The sequence below is a fragment of the Panthera pardus genome, unplaced genomic scaffold (assembly GCF_024362965.1).
Source record: "Panthera pardus isolate Hobbes unplaced genomic scaffold, ASM2436296v1 HiC_scaffold_21, whole genome shotgun sequence".
Classification (NCBI taxonomy): domain Eukaryota; kingdom Metazoa; phylum Chordata; class Mammalia; order Carnivora; family Felidae; genus Panthera; species Panthera pardus.
In genome coordinates this window covers 25,902,907-25,920,196 of record NW_026526777.1, presented here as the reverse complement: position 1 = coordinate 25,920,196, position 17,290 = coordinate 25,902,907, and the positions used below count along the sequence as shown (strand labels likewise).

Here is a 17,290-nt window from a genome sequence, read left to right as displayed (position 1 = left end):
CCAGGGGCTGAGAGCTATTCCCTGGCCATCAGTTCTGAAGGACATGGAACTTCCCTCCCCCAGACCCTCAGTGCAGCCATAGAAGAGGGGTGAGGCCCTCCTTGTATTCAGGGCCAGGCAACCTGTGCTATGAGAAGCTGCTTCCTCAGGCGCCTCTCCTCCCCCAGACACCAAAGCTGTTGGGCAAGAACACCTGCCTTCTCCCCACCCGCTCCCCTGGCCCACCCACACTGAGGCTGGATATACACACACAGATGCATCCACGGGCCCACACACCACGCACACACGCGCCTCGGTTTGGGCTCAGCAGTGAAGCACCTCTCTGGTGGGTCTGCTTCTCTCTGCCTTGTGTGCCCACCTGTTTCTCCAGGGTCTCGGGGAAGATGGGCGGACAGGTGTCTAGGCCCCCCCCCCCCCCGCCGTCATTCTGGTTCCTTTCAAGCTTCCCGTAGAAGAGGTCTTTCTTTCCAGATTGAGATCCTCATTCTCCACAAGAATCTGACACACCAAGGACCCCTCCCTCTGCCTCCCACCCGAGCTGGGCCATTGGCCGCATTTGGCTTAGGTCCCTGGAATCCCCTAGAAGCACATAGACACAATCCCCACGCTCCTGGGAAGGAGTACATGTGAAGAAGGTCGGTGAATGGACCAAGAACCCAGTAATTAGAAGCTGCTCATTTCAAAACGTGAGCCCCACTCCCCATCGAGACTCAGGTTAGCCCTAGAGACCTGCTTGCCTCACTAGGCCTGCCTCTCCCGTAGCGCTGCCATCAGAGAACGCAGGCGGAGTTAATGGGGCACAAGAGGGAGCGGGCTAATAGCTTTCCATCTACTAACACCCAGTTCAGGCTCTGGCTCCAGACCCTCCCCTGACAGCTGTCCCTGCCCAGCACTGCTGTTAGAAGCCAACACGCAGTGCCGACCTTAATGGCAACTCAGCCGGTTGTTTCCACACACGTCCAGAAAGGGCTAAGCGTGGCCCCGGGGGCCAGGGAGGGGACGTTGTGTGTCTGCCCATACCGCCTGGCACCGCTGTGGTCCCGCCTGCCGGGACCCAGATTCCCGCTGGTGGCCCGGCTGCCTCCTGCGGGGGGGCCGTCTCCCCTCTGAAGTGCAGCCAGCAGCACCTGTTCCCCCCTCCGAGCCAAAAGGGCAGAGAGTTTTGCAGCCAAGGGAGGGGATGTGGCACTTGAGCAGACACTGGCTGCTGGGGGTGTCTCACTTCCGGGGGGGCGGGGCACAGCAGGCATCCCAGCAGGTAGAGATGCCGCTTTAGCCCCCAGCCTGCCAGCTCCCCTTGCCCAGGAGGGGCTGAGGGGCAGGACCCGGGGGCCTCCAAGGAGGCTGGGCAGGACCCCCTGAGACTCGCCGGGCTTTGTCGCAAGTTGCTGGCGACACACGCTCGTGTGCGTGCCCCTCCCCGCGTTGCACCCTCTTTCGCTTGCCCCCAGGCAAGAGCACCTGCTCGCTGGTAAACCAGAGAGCCGACAGAAACCACACCAAGACGAGAAGGGCAGAGGCAGGGAGAGGTTTGTTTCTCAGTGGCCCCGGCCCATTGCTTTCTTGTCAAGGACAGAGCCTTTCTAGACAGAGCCACACAGATCACAGAGAGTCAAAGCTAGTTCAGCCCCTCTTGATGGAGAGACTAAGGCCCAGTGAGAGCAAAGGCTTTCCCAAGACCACAGAGCCACGCAGTGACGCACATGCGACTGGGGCCCCAGCTCCTTGACCCTTCTGGCCCTGCCTGGTCTGACAAGCACGCGACTCTCCTCGCTCTGGGGTGGCTGTCCTCTGCCCACTCCTACCCCAGAGAGTAGCACAGCCTCCTGAAGAGACCAGGAGTCCAGAAGTGTGGGCTCCATAAAAAATTAAAATCATAATCCCCGGAAAAAAAAAAAAAAAAAGAAAGAAAGAAAGAAAAAGAAAAGAAGTGTGGGCTCCAGGCCCAGCTCTGCACCAACTTGTCGGCTCAGCTTGGGGAAGACGCCTGTCCTCTCCAGGCCTCGGGCTCCCTTCTGTCAACCAGCCAGGCAGGGGAGGGCCGGGGGGAGTTGACTGATGACCTCTGAGGTCCTACCCTCCCTGAGCTGTGTAGTACATAGGCTTGGCAAGAGGCCAGCGGCCCTGTTCCGCCCCGCCTGGGTTTAAGCCGCACCGGGCTGGGCCAGGCCCTGATTCTCTGTCTCTCTCTCGCCAGTGACGAGGACAACAAGCCCCTGCAGGGCAGCCAGACGTCCCTGGACGGCACCATCAAGCAACAGGAGAGTGACGACAGCCTGGTGGACTATGGCGAGGGTGGCGAGGGGCAGTTCAACGAGGACGGCTCCTTCATCGGCCAGTACACGGTCAAAAAGGACAAGGAGGAGACAGAGGGCAACGAAAGTTCGGAGGCCACGTCACCTGTCAACGCCATCTATTCTCTGGCCTGATGGAGCCCCTCCGCCCAGGGCACAGCCACTACTTTGCAAGTGGGAGGAGGGGAGAGGGGGAGATGAAGCCACTACAGACCTACCACACAGCCACCACCACCTTCAGGGACAAGGGTACCACGTGGGGGTCTGCCAAGCTGTGAGGACCAGTGACCACCCAGCCAACCACAAGCCCCCTCCCGCTGACCCCCCCTGCACCCCCGAGGTGCCACCATGTGGGAGAGCTAGAGTCCTGGCTAAGCTCAGCAGGAGGGACCCCAGTCCTTTGCTCAGCTTCACAGCCACCTTGAGCCTCCCACCCCCGCTGCCCGCCCTTGACCTTGGCATACACACTCACCAGTTTCTGTTGGTTACGGCCCTTTGCGTTGTCTTTGTTTTTGCTTTGTGCATCTCCCCACCCTCCGCCCAGACCCAGCGTCTCCATTTTCTTTTCCTGGTGAACAAATGTCCCTGGATGAGGAAAGAATGAGTGGATTCTCCCCCAGAGAGGCAGAAGGATCGATCTGTAAAAGAACAGACAGAAAAGCTGTAGTATTCAAACCACCACTGGGCCAATGTATTTCCGAAGGATGCCTTTCTCGCCATATGCCTCCCCTTGCCCCCAACCCGTTCGCCTTGGCCTTGTCAGTTGCTGAGCTGGGCTTGGCTCCTTTCTGGAAAATGACAGTATTTTTGGCAGGGAGAGAGTGGGCAGGCCGCCTCGCCTCGCTCTGGGTCACTTGGGAGGTGGGCTTACCTCTTGCTCCTTGCTCTCACCCTGCCCCTTCCTCCAGAGCGTCCAAGACAAGAACCGCACTGACTCTCAAGAAGGAGTTTGAGGAACAGGACTGGGCGCTGATGGGAAAGACTTCAACTCCAGTGACCGTGTACCTCAAGCAGAAGAAAATCGGGCGTCCGGTCCCTGGGGAGCTGGGCTCACCTCCAGAGAGAAGAAAAGGACTGGGTTTCGACCTCCTTCTTCCCCATCAGTGAAACCCAGGATGTGGGAGAGGGGACCTGGCCCGCTGCGTGGAGGGCAGAGGGCGCCCCCCCCCCCCCCACCTGGTCGGGGATCTCCACCGCTGTCCTCACAGAGATGGGACCACGTGACGCAAAAGCTTTGCTGGTGTGTTTGGGGGTGACAGGTGGTGCTCCCCCTTTCGCCTCTAGCAGATAGCATCTCGCTCAATTCTGTACGATGCTGAAACCGGTGTTTTACACGGTGCGTGGATGGGGCCCGGCTGCCCCTGAGACTGAACCAGTGTGTGTCCTTTCCTTGGGGTATTTACATATCAGGAGAGCCCGCGGGAACACCGCGCTGACAGTGCTGTAGAGCCTGGCCTGGGGACTCCGCGCCCTTCGTATGCCTTACGCAGCTCTGATTCCGGCCCTGCAGTTCCCAGGTTCCCAGCCCCTCCCTGCAAGCCTTGAAGCCTCCAGCAACGTCTGTCTCAAGGAGACCGGGGCGGCCTATGCGAGCGTCACAGCAGAACCAGAAGCAGCCGCTCAACACGTGCCCTGCCACCCGTGGCCCCAGATGGAGACCCTCGCGGACCGCAGTTCTCAGAGACCGAAGGCTCTGCCTTCGTCCTCCCCACCTAATCCGTTTTTGAAACCAAAGGTACCTAGCCTCAGAGAGAGATCTTGAGCCTAAGAGCAGCCCGGTAGCTGTGGCTGCTGCTAGAGTCGGTTTCGGGAGGGTGAGGCTGACCCCTAGGAATGGCCACACGCACAGCGTCAGATTAGAGCCTCCAGCTGCTTGCCGGGGGTAGGGGGGCAGCCTGGGCAGGAACAGGGCTGTGTCCTTCAGAGAACTTATTAAACCATCGTCTGCCACACGTTCAAGCCACAAAGGTATTAGCACTGCTTGCATCACTTAATAAGCAGTCAGTGAGGGTCAAGCCCATAGACACACACACTCTGTCCACAGGTGAGAAATCATAGCCTAGAGCTGAGCCAATTATGCTATTTGAACCCGAGGGCAAGTCACTGTCCTTTGGTCCAGGCCGTGGCCAGGCTTGCAGCCTAGGAGCCCGGGGGGCAGCCCTCTCGTGGTGAAAGGGGACAGGGTGAATAACGGGGGGCTAGGAGTGAGCTCAGGGGCCCCCTCCCCTGGCTTTCCTCTGTCACCTGCCTGGATACAGCGGGGCATGCCTGCAGCGTCTGCCCAGAGTCCCTCAAGGGAACGTCAGGGAAGAGTGCCTGCGAACTGAATTCAAAGACAAGCCTTTCCAGAAAACACTCTGGATCTGAGCAGACTAGCCCGTTTCTCAGGCCCTCATTCCATGTTACCACACACACCAGTGAACTCACTGCACCGAAAGCAGGCCTGTAGGGCGGGAGGACCGTGCGATGTCCCGTGACTGCCGCACAGCCGGTGACCGCAGAAGGGCTTGTGCTGCCACGGGGTCTTGGGGAGAGAGGATTCCTTAGCTGTCCGCTCCTCGTTTGTGTCCCGCCAGCTCTGAGCCATCCCCCTCCGCGTAGGAAGGCAGGGCCAGCAGCCGCGTTGAGAGGCTGTCGTGCTGGGGATACTGAACGCGGCCCGCATCACAGCCCTCCCGGCAGGCAAGAGCCAGCCTGAGCCCGGGGAACCTGTTCTCCCCAGGCAGAGATACTGAGGCGTGTGGATTGCAGGGTTAGGGAGCAGCCCTCGCGGGAAGAGGGAGCCCAGAGTGGAGCCCACCCAGCTCAGCAGGAAGGCAGTGTGGCCCGCACTCCCTGCCAGCCGGGGCTCTCGAGCAACCACCTGCAAATGTACCAACCACGAGGCAGTGCTTCCACGGTGCTTCCGCCTGCCTGGCTGTTGGGGGTGGGGGGCGGGGGAAGTGTGGGTCATCTTGCAGCCACTCTAGAAGTCCCACCGCCTGAGCTGCCGTCCCACCTGCTGTGCTCAGCCGCAGGAGCTGTGGCCTTCCTCGTGTGTCCGTTCGTGGGCTCCAGGTAGTCTCGAACATCCAGTCTGAGCTGGGCTCCGAGACCTGGAGAGGGTACCATGGTGAATAGTCGGGGGCGGCGCCCGCCTCACAGGGCTGACAGTCCACAGTGGGCACTGATCTGGAGCATGACGAATGCTTAAGCCACTAGCGGCTCCAGGCTCAAAGGGAGAAGCTTCAGAGAGAGCGCATGGCCCTGGGGACCACGTAGACCTCAGGACCAGGATGGTCAGAGACCACAGGGTGGGGTTCAGGACCAGTACCGCTTCCCGAGCCTCTTTGAGCTGCCCTTGGGGGCAAGTTGCTCGACTTGTCTGTAATTTTGGTGCCGCCGTCTCCCATATTTAGTCCCGCCTTTAAATACCTGTCCCCACCAAGGGGCAAGGGCCCACCTGAAGGGGCAGGGCGGCCAGTGCCGGAGGAGGCACGTTGCAGGGCCGGGAGACAGCTGCCTCCCACCTCGCCTGGGTTCTGGTGAAGGGGACCCACCTTTCCTTACCTTGCTTTGAGGAGATGGTTAAGGTTAGGTTAAGGGAAAACCAGACTAGCTCTTTCCCGTTCCATTTGTCTTTGCCCTGGGAGGTTGGAGGCATCTGGTCCACCCCCCTCCTGGCAAGTCCCAACGTCTGGAGAAGTGTCCACCTGTCCAAGAAGCAGCCAGTGCCAACACCGTTCACCCTGCATGGGGTATCTGCAACCTGGGCCGGATACGGCTTATCGTAGTCGCCCTGAACACAGCCTGAGAAAAGGGCCGGAAACAGATCTGAGTCCTTTTGTGGATTGTCCAGCTGAGGGACCGCCTGCCCTGCGCACACCCAGCAGCCACGCCTGGGCATGCCCACGCCTGGCTCGCGCACAGAGCAAGGTGGCACTTTCAGAGGAAACGCTATGGATTATGACATTGCCTTAGCGTGAGTTCACACCCTGGCCCGCTTGAGATGAGATGTGAAGTGTGGGTACGATCGACGCTCAGGGCAGGGGGAGGGGGGCCGCCCAGGTTGGACCCCGTTTGGGTGATTCCTGCAGGCAGAATTGAGAAGGGGTCTGACCCAAAGGAGAGGGCACCTTCCCCAGAAGCAGTATGGGCAGCGGCTCTTTAAGGCTCCTGGAGCCCCTTGCAGGACCAGATCCAAGCCACAGAGAGTCACAAACAGCCCACAGGACGGAAGCAGTGGAACACTTTGCCTCAGTCTTTGCAAGGCTGCTTCACTAACACAGAAGAGGTGGGGCTCCCCAGGCTCTCGGTCAGCAGGGCCGGTGCCAGAGAGTCACTTCTCAGTGGGAGGGCACTGGAGGCTGGCACAGGGCCTGCTCCCCCTTGGTGACACCTTGTGCTCACCACTCCTGCAGCCCCTGCCGAACACACACAGCTCTGCTAGGAAGAAATCACCTGGCGGAGCTTTGCATGGTGGCTTAGGAGAAGCATGTAGGGAGGTCCCTGATTTAAAAAAAAAAAAAATCAGAGGAGTCAAATGAATGAATGAAAAACCTTGAAATGTCAGGAGTAGACCATGCGTGCCCTAGGCAGAGCTGACCTCCTGGACAGCCCCATCCCTTACACCAGGCAGGGTCCATCCCATGGGAGTTTAGACCAACCTTCCAGCTGTCGCTGGCCCGTTCAGCCCAAGCCAGGCCAGCACACTTCCTTCTCCCCCTTGTTGAGAGCAGCCTTCCTGAGACAGGTTCAGAGAAGGATCAGCAGGAAAGGACAACCATGCCGGGAAGCCACAAGACCCCACCAGACAGTGTCTCAAGCCACACCCCAAATCAGCGCACCTCTATCAACATGTTAGCATTAAATAGAAGTTCTGGAATGATGAGGGTGGCAACGAAGTAGGTCCCGAGGTGAGTAGTTTTGGTAGCTTCAGATTTCAGCATGCAAAGGAATCACAGAGCTGATCTAATGGGAATGACTCATTGTACAGACAAGGACGCTAAAATCCAGGGACGGGAAGGCGCTGGCCTAAGGTCACATGGCTGGTAAATCAGGGTGAGGGTAGGGCTTGAACTCAGGCCTTCTGACTCCTTGTCCAGGGTTCCTTCATCTCACCGCAGCTGCCTCCTTGGAAATAGAGGTGTAACTTAACATCCGTCCCACTGGTTCGCTCTCCGTACCTCTTATCACTTCTGCATTGCCCGTACGCCTCCCAAAATGAAAGACACAAAGGATTTTTCTGAGGCCAAGATCAGTCAGTCTGTGGCAGCCTGTGGTGAAGCCAGCTACGCCGTTAAGGCCCGACCCAGGCCAGGAGAGAGTGACGAGCTGACTGGCGTTTGTCACTGTGAAGTCTAGACTGTACTCTAGAGTGGTTATCTCTTGTTTCAGGACACTTGGGGCCCGCAGCATCCTGTGTCCCTCGGGCACTCTCTCCGCCCGGCTCTCGGCCACGGGGTGCTGAGGGATCCGCTGGGCCGGAGTTCAGCACATGTAAAGACTTCAGTGAAGCAATAAACACAAAAATCTGGGAGAAGAAATCCAGACTTTTGTGCCCTACTCTGTTTCTTTTTCAAAAACGATGCCGATTGGATGGCCCTGCCCCTGTTCTTTTGTTCTGATCTCCAAATTCGACGTCCTCAGTCAGTGTTGTCCCTCTGCCCAGCTCCCAGCTCTTTGCCAACTCACACTCCTCCTGAGCTGAGCATCAGTCGCCTGTGACGTGGCTGCCTTCTGTCCTGGTCCCGCCCCCCCCAACCCACGCTGGCCCCAGAGGACCTTTTGCCCCGCCTCTCCCAGCACACGCCCCCTCCCACAACCATTCCAAGTTGTTCCTTTCAGTGGGCATATATTTTCCCAACGATCCCATGCCTTCCCGCGTACCCGCACACCTGCAAATTGATCTTTTTTCCATTGGTTAAATATTTAACTCTCCATGGCAGACCTTGTTTTAACCCCTCTCACATCATGTTCTTTCCTTTTCGCGAGTTATTTTGCATTAACCAACACTGTCAGCGACAGATGCGAATCTGAGGGTGTCACGCGTGACCTTCAGCAGGGAAGACTTCCGGGCCGTGGAGGACCATCTAATACGTGGACTTATAAACTGACTGCATGAGCAATGAAAAGGCCAAATTATTCAGAATTTTTTTTTGAATCACTGTAAAAAAAAAACAACTGATTTCTTTTGTATAGAGAACACTAAACGTATAATAAAAGTTGTTCAAAATGGACTCTGGCCAGACGATTTGTTCATTTTCTACACTTAATGGAAAGAGGGAGAGGGGTGTTGGCATTAACAACAGAGTGAATCAAGAGGGTTTTCCACGGACACCAGACAGCACGCACTTAGGGAATCTGCTACACCAGCCCCCATCTTGAAGTTGGTCTTACCCTGGAAGACTTGTTGGCACAATTTGAGCTTTAAATGTACAGTGACTCATGTGGCGATGCGTACAGCCGTGGAGATACCCTGGTTCAATACGACCGTAGTGTGCTTACGCACCATTTAAGAAGAGCCATGTTGGAATAAAGGGGCACCTGGGTGGTTCGGTCGGTTGAGCGTCCGACTTCGGCTGAGGTCACGATCTCACAGTTTGTGGGTTCAAGCCCGGCGTCGGGCTCTATGGTGACAGCTCAGAGCCTGGAACCTGCTCCGGATTCTGTGTCTCCCTCTCTCTCTCTGCCCCTCCCCCATTCACACTCTGTCTCTCTCAAAAATAAATAAATAAAAATTAAAAAAAGAAAGAAGTGCCACTTTGTGGGGGTGCCTGGGCGGCTGAGTCATTTAAGCTCCAGACTCCTGATTTCGGCTCAGGTCATGATCTCATGGTTCATGAGATCGAACCACACATGGGGCTCTGTGCTGACAGCACAGAGCCTGCTTGGGATTCTCTCTCTCTCTTTCTCTCTCTGCCCCTCCCCTGTTCATTCTCTCACTCCCTCTCTCTTTCTCTCTCAAAATAAAAAATAAACTTAAAAAAATTAAATAAAAAAAGAAGTGCCATGTTGGGGATGCTGGGAGAAGGGGAGTAGTGAAGGTTTCTGTGTCTCTGCCCTTAGATGGGAGAATACCAGCATATGTAATATTGTTGAAATAATGAATAATACTGCCTACAACAAACCACAAACGTCAGTAGACTCAGAGGAACCTCAACAAGCTAATGGGGAGGGAAAGAAGCAGAGAGGGCTGTGTTGGTCAAGGGGCACTGCTCAACAGCTACGCCCCCTTTCTTGATTCTCCGGCTGGGAGTTGTGCTAATTCTCACTGAGGAGTGGCCCTCCGCCCATCACCCGCAGGATGAATGGCAAGGGACCCCCAGACATTGGAACTTCCTCTCCTTGGCGTGGTGTGGGGGCTAGAGAGTGGGCGGGGCTGGGAGGTGGCTCTGGTCGTGTAGAAAGATAACTGATGGTCTACAAGTCCAGCTCCTCTGGATAAAGAACAACCAAGTAACTCTCCATCCCACCTGTGTTTACTCTCCTTTCACCAGTCCTCAGAACAGACGGTGACTTGCGGGGTTATTGTCTCATTAGATTAAAATGAGGGCTGATTATTTGCAAAGATGGCGGAGGAGCATGGAGACCCTGAGCTTGTCTCGTCCCTGAAATCCAGCTACATCAACACCAAAACGTTTTTGAACACCTAGGAAATTGATCTGAGGATCAACACAACACTGCATAACTTGAGCCACAGAACTCTGGGAGAGAAGAGCCAAGGAGGGTGGGGAGCTGTTTTTGTGGAGAGAGGACAGCGAAAGGGGGAGAGTGCAGTGAATCAGGATCATGCAAAAAAAGCACTTCCCTGAAAGTAGCTGGAGAGGAAGGAAGGAAGGAAAGACAGAAAGAAAGAAAGAGAAAGAAAGAAAAAAGAAGAAAGAAAGAAGAAAGAAAGAAAGAAAGAAAGAAAGAGAAGGGAGGGAGGGAGGGAGGAAGGAAGAAAGGAAGGAAGAAAGGAAGGAAAGAAGGAAAGGAGGGAGGGAGGAAGGAAGGAAGGAAGGGAGGGAGGAAGGAAGAGTGAAAACACTCGCAGGGGAATGAATAAAATAAGGGCAGATTCCAGGTCTTACTCCTCCTGAACCTCCCTGTTCACTCCTTGGAATACGAGAAAGAACTTTCGTCATTGCTCTCAATTTCACAAGCCAGCTCTGAAATGTGCCCATGTCCATGTATACTGTCCCACCAGTAGTCCAAGCCTCATCTTGAATCGACAGTGTCCTTGACACTCCTGTTACCTCCTCCCCGCTGGAAACTACAGCCCAAAGGATCTTTTAAAATACAAATCTGATCACGTCACTTCTTTCTTAAAATCTTCAAGTTGGCTACAACACCTTCAGTCTGTTACAATGGGATAGAATCTTTTTAAAAAATTTTTTAAACACTTAATGAATTTTATTTTTTTTAAACTTCTTCAGGTCTTTATTTCTTTTATTTTATTTTATTTTTTTATTTTTTATTTATTTTTTTTTTTTTAAATTTTTTTTCAACGTTTTTTATTTATTTTTGGGACAGAGAACGACAGAGCATGAACGGGGGAGGGGCAGAGAGAGAGGGAGACACAGAATCGGAAACAGGCTCCAGGCTCCGAGCCATCAGCCCGGAGCCTGACGCGGGGCTCGAACTCACGGACCGCGAGATCGTGACCTGGCTGAAGTCGGACGCTTAACCGACTGCGCCACCCAGGCGCCCCATATTTTTTTATTTTTTAAAATTTACATCCAAATTAGTTAGCATATAGTGCAACAATGATTTCAGGAGTAGATTCCATAATGCCCCTTCCCCATTGAGCCCATCCCCCCTCCCAAAACCCCTCCAGTAACCCTCTGTTCTCCATATTTAAGAGTCTCTTGTGTTTTGTCCCCCTCCCTGTTTTTATATGATTTTTGTTTCCCTTCCCTTACGTTCATCTGTTTTGTCTCTTAAAGTCCTCATATGAGTGAAGTCATATGATATTTGTCTTTCTCTGACTAATTTCACTTAGCATAATACCCTCCAGTTCCATCCACATGGTTGCAAATGGCAAGATTTCATTCTTTCTGATTGCCGAGTAATACTCCATTATATATATATATATATATATATATATATATATATATATACCACATCTTCTTTATTCATCCATCGATGGACATTTGGGCTCTTTCCATACTTTGGCTATTGTCGATAGTGCTGCTATAAACATGGGGTGCATGTGTCCCTTTGAAACAGCACACCTATATCCCGTGGATAAATGCCTTATAGTGCAATTGCTGGGTCGTAGGGCTGTTCTATTTTTAGTTTTTTGAAGAACCTCTATACTGTTTTCCAGAGTGGCTGCACCAGCTTGCATTCCCATCTTTTAAAAATTTTTTAAATGTTTGTTCATTTTTTTAAGAGACAGAGAGTGACAGCATGAGCGGGGGAGGGGCACAGAAAGGGAGATACAGAATCCGAAGCAGGCTCCAGCTCTGAGCAGTCAGCACAAAGCCCGACAAGGGGCTCAAACCCACAAACTGTGAGATCATGACCTGAGCCAAAGTCAGATGTTTAACAGACTGAGCCACCCAGGTGCCCCTATAAGGGGATAGAATATTAACGCCTTGGCTTAGCATGTTAGACCTTTTTTGATCTGACCCTTCCTTCTGCAGCCTCATTTTTCACCACTCCTTCATATATGCCCCAATTTCTGGCCATTTCAATCTGTTTCCTGCTCCCCCTAACATACGATGGTTTCTCACACTTCCCTGCTTTGGTAATTCGAGTCCACTCAAAAGCAACTATTAATAACTCTGTGCCAGTTAATGCTGTGAGGTAAGTAGGATAGAGTTCGGGTCCTCGAGAAGCTCAGACTATCGTTAAGAGACAGTCAAGTAAGCAAAGCAATGTTATAGAGGCATCTGGCTGGCTCAGTTGGTAGAGCATGAGGCTCTTGACCTCAGAGTCGTGAGTTCGAGCCCAACGTTGGGACTACAGTTTACTTAAAAAAAAATTCAATGTTATAACATCCAGGACAATGGGCTCAATAAATGTGGGTTCAACAAATGAATGATGGCCCAAAGGTGAGTCTGTTTGATACATCCTCCTCCCGACCTTCCACATGCCCCTTCTTCTGGATAATTCGTAATCACTGAAGTAATGCTCACAACGGGCCCTTGCAACTCCTGATTCCAGGCTCTTTCCTCCCTCCTCTTCCAAACCCCGCCAATCTCCTTTCTCCGTATAGATCGTCTCTCCCTCCCGGGCTCCTTGAAGGCAGGCAGTGGCCTCTGTGCTGGGTCACACATCTTTAACAATCAGCCCAGGTAGCACTGCCTCAGGAAGTCTTCCCGCTATCCAACGTAGCCCGAACGTGCGCGCACACACACACACACACACACACACACACACGTGCGGCTGCCAGTCTGGTTTAGACCTCCTCGCTCTGCCCCCAGAACACTATTTTATATCTCTCCCAGAGGGTCTGCATACACGTATTGTCTCTTTCACTACATTGTGAACATCCTGAGTTTGAGAGGTTTTGTCATCTGTGCATCCAGAGGCCAGTGCCTGGCACCCAGCACGGACAAAATGAACGAATGTGAATGAATGAGTGAACGGACGAACGATGAAGACAGCTGTTCCTTTGAAAGAAGTGGCCAGGTGAGTTCCAGACCGGTGTCATCCTCTTTGGAGACGGGATGTTTGGATACTGGACTTGGACATGACATTTTGGGGGAAGGGGGCAGTCCACTGGCCGGTTTTGGAGCAGGAGCCCCCTGACTCAAGGTGACAGAAATGGAGAGGGTCTTATTTGAAGAAAGCCAACCTCAATTCAGCTGGGGCCAAACAAAGCGGCAGTCTCCCCTCCGGGGCCCAAGGGATTCCCAGAATATCTGTCATCCCTCATCCCTGTCTCCTGGAGGCTGTGCCTCCCAGCCCATTAGAAATGCTAATCTCCAGCCCGGAGCTGGATTATCCGACCCAGTGGGAGGGGACCAGTCATCTTCCCATCTTCATTAAGAGTGAAGGCTCTACCCCATCTTGGCCAGCTGCCCCCAAAGGGATGGAATCTGGGAATTCATTATGGCAGCTCTCATCAAGGCAGCCACGACTGCTCAAAACCGTATTAGGTGGAGGAAGGTAGGGGAGGGCCATTTCAGCCCCCCCCCCCCCCCCCCCACTTAATGCATCAGAGCCCATTTGTTTGATGTTAGTTCCTGCTGGAGCGAGGACCAGGCAGTGGGGCTCAGAGCAATTTGGAGCCACAGCTGCGGCCCAACCTCCACTACCACCCCCACCCCCGCCCCTGAACTTGCTGCTGATTAGCCCCGGACCCCAGGCAGAGAAGCACGGCTTTGTGTAGACGGGGGAACGGTCCCTCCGAAACAAACGAAATTACTTAGTATATATTTAAAACCACACTTGCCCTCTAACACGGCTGAATGCTATTCGTCGGAAGGCCCGGGACCCATCTGGGAAGGGAATTTGCAGGTAGACAGCAGGAGAGTCCTGCATGATTAGAGGGGGTAGTTTTTGGAGCTCCAGGGCAAGGGGGGGGGCAGATGAGGAGGAGAGCCAGGCAGAGGTAAGATTCGTGGTCTCTAAATATAGTCCCCACATCAGCAGCATCACAGTCTCCTGGGAACTTAGAGAAATGTAAATTCTTGAACCCCACCCCGATCAACTGTATCAGAAGGTCTGGAATCTGTGTTTTAACCAACACTGCAGGTGATTCTGATGCAAGCTAATGTCTGAGGACCACTAGATTAGCGGGACAGTGACAAGGCCGGGTACTCTGGGATGCGGCCCCTCCCGCCACCCCCCGAATTGTCAGTCAAGTCTACCCCATTGGTGAATTGGCTTCGCGTGAGCGGATCTTTTATAAAAACTCGCAAAGTTGAGGAATTCTACATCCAAATCGATGCAGGGGGAAGCAGAGACACAGGACAACGTAGGGGGCAGAACACGAACCCCCAAGAATTAGCAAACATTGTGGGAGAGCCTCTGACTTTCACAGACCGTGGCATTGGCGGGGAACTGATCCATTTTCATTGATGTCAAAGAGGCAAGAGGGCACCAGATGGCATTTGGGTCACAATACATTTACATTAAGTGACTTCAGAGGACAAGAGTAACTAATGACGTTGACGCCCGCCGTCTGTGCGGGGAGAGTGATGTGCACTTTATGCAAACTCTCCCTTGTGACCCTCTCGCCAGCTTGCTGAGGCGCTGAGGCAGGTAGCGCTATATCCTGTTATGCAAGAGGAAGTTTCGGCTGCACAGAGCTAATTTGCCCCGGGGTAAATGACAAAGCCAGAACTAACTGCCAGGTCTCTCTGATTCTAAAACCTCCACCTTTACCGCCCCACTCGGGTATGAATGGGCATCTCTGTGAAGAATTGGGCCCGGCTTCTGTGCGTCAAAGGCATCGTGCCCCATCAGCCGCCTCTCGGCTTTCAACGATTTGCCCCTCACTGCTTGGCTCTGACGTGGTAGCACATACAGGCTCCCGACTCCACCCCAAGACGGCCCAGGAGAGCCCAGGACAGGGTTGTGGGGGCCGCGCAGCTCAGTGGTCATGTGATGAGGGGCCAGTGAAGCCAAAGGCACTCATCCTGTTCCAAGACAGCCTTGAGCATGAGGAAGAGAAGAGCCAGGGCTCAGGTGTAGCTGTGTGACCTCAGGCAAGTTACATAACCTCTCTTTGCCTTAGTTTCTTCGCCTACAAAACAAGGATTGTAACTGTAGCTCTCTCATAGGTTGGCGTAAGGATGAAATCAGTTAAAATGTAGAAAGGGCCTGGGTGGTTGTAGGTTGAGCAGCGGACTTCAGCTCAGGTCAGGATCTCCCAGTTTGTGGGTTCGAGCCCCACACTGGGCTCACTGCTGTCAGCGCAGAGCCTGCTTCAAATCCTCTGTCCCCCCTCTCTCTGCCTCTCCCCAGCTTGTACACTCTCTCCCTTAAAACTAAATAAACATTCAAAAAATGTGGAAAGTTCTCAGAAGAGTGCCTGATGCCTAATAGGTGCTCTATAACAATTTGTTAAATTTGAATAAATGAGGGGCGCCTGGGTGGCTCATTCGGTTAAGCATTCGACTTCGGCTCGGGTCATGATGTCACAGTTGGTGGGTTCGAGCCCCACTTCGGGCTCTGTGCCGACAGCTCGGAGCCTGGAGCCTGTTTTGGATTCTATGTCTCCCCCTCACTCTGCCCCTCCCACGCTCATGCTCTGTCTCTCTCTCTCAATAATAAATAAACGTTAAAATTTTTTTTTTAATTTAAATAAATGAATGAACCCCCTTCCGCTTTCCCCTTCTGCATATTAGAATGTTCTCCCTATCCTCATCTTCCTGCAAAAGTCCTCCCCGTCCTTCCAGGCAGGCTCCGATACTCATGCCTGCTTATACATCTGTGGCGCCCAGACCTGCCTCTCCCACGCAGTGGGTGGTCTGCTGGTCCTTAGGACCCAGTGGTCCCTTGCACAGGAAGCAGGCCTCATTTGCATTCAAGCCGGCTGCATTACTGTATTTACTGCCCAGCTCGTGGTTTAGTCTGTGTGGTATTGACAAGGGGCACGGGGGCAGGCAGTGTTTGTCATCCTAAAAGCAAGTTTGCCAGGTTCCAAGTGGCTGGATGTAAGGGTCGGTGATGAGCGTTTAGAGCTAGAGGTTCATTCTACAGCCCCATTAATTAACTTTCCCTAAGTCCCCTAAGTGCTCTTGTCTCTTTTTAAAGTCTAGGAGCCCACTCTCATTTATCGGAAAGGACTGTCCATCTTCCACCACCCACCCTCCCTCCTGCTCCTTCTATAGCTTCCATCTGGCTGTTAAGACACAGCACGACCCTCTACCCACCAGGCAATCCATGTGGCAGAAGAGGATGAGGCCAGACATCCAGACAGCCCGGCTTTGTCCTAAGAGAGAATGACAGGACTCCGCCAATGCCCCCACCCCCGGGTGAGCATTCACAGCCCTGATCCCAGTGGGACTGGGTCAGGGGGCTAGTCACTTCCCAGAGGACATTCTCCCCCGGATTCAGGAGCCCAACTCCCAAGCTTAGGGCAAGAAAAAGCACCTCTTCCAGGCCACACGGCTCCCTCCTTCTCAACACCAGCAGCATTTCTCTCCGGCGAAGGGGAATTTGGCAAAACCCATCCCTGTAATCTTCTTGAAGGTCCAGAAGGGCTAAAATCTACCCTCCTTCTCCACCTCCAGGCCCAGCAGCAACTTCCATAAAAAACAAAATAAAGTCCTTCCTTAAAGCCACCTGGGCCTCCTTCCATGTTGTCCACAGTGCCGTGCCCTGGTGTAGCCGGGAGAGTCAAGGCTGCTGGCTAATTGCTGGGGAGGTCTGGACGGTGCAGGCACGGGGGCCACAGGGACAGTCTTGAGCAGGAGGAGGCCCAGTCCCTTCTCAGTTACGTGCACACGCCTAGACCTACAGAACGTCGGGGCTGGTGTGAGCCCCGGTCCATCCCCTCATTCCACAGACCCCCACATCAGATGTAAATCCCAAACTGGCTCCCCACCCACCCACCCTCCAGACCCAGAGAATGCGCCGGCCCTCCCTTCCACGGTAGCTAATGCCTCCTCGGGGAAAGCAGGTTCCCATTTCAAATTATGGCCGGACTGTATCGGAAAGGGCTGAGAGTTTTTCCCAGGGTGGGGTGAAATACACAAACTGACAAATATAGCCATTCCAAAGCCAATAGAAATAGTTCGAGGGGCACCTGTGTGGCTCAATCGGTTATGCCTCTGACTCTTGATTTCAGCTCAGGTCATGATCTCACAGTTCGTGGGTTCAAGTCCCAAGTCAGGCTCTGTGCTGACAGCTTGGGGCCTGCTTGGGATTCTCTCTCTCTCTCTCTCTCTCTCTCTCTCTCTCTGCCCCTCCCCCACTCACACATGCTCACACGCTCTCTCTTTCTCTCTCAAAATAAATAAACTTCAAACAGATTTCTTTTAAAAAAAGAAGTAGCTTGAGATCTTCAGCTGCCCTAGACTCTTCTGGGGCCCTCTAGCCCCCCACTGAAGCAGACAGCTGGGAGCTAGGCC

The 17,290-nt window shown here is 53.7% G+C and overlaps 1 protein-coding gene across 19 annotated transcripts in view; it reads left to right on the top strand.

Moving 5' to 3' along the window:
* Nucleotides 1–4,263, top strand: part of NFASC (neurofascin) — a 178,277-nt gene extending 174,014 nt beyond the window's left edge. For all 19 annotated transcript variants that reach the window (XM_019432978.2, XM_019432988.2, XM_019432959.2 and 16 more), the window contains one exon: nt 2,198–4,263. In XM_019432978.2, coding sequence (XP_019288523.2) covers nt 2,198–2,429 — 232 coding nt within the window. In that variant the 3' untranslated portion in view covers nt 2,430–4,263. The remainder of the gene's footprint in view (nt 1–2,197) is intronic.
* Nucleotides 4,264–17,290: the final 13,027 nt, after the last annotated feature.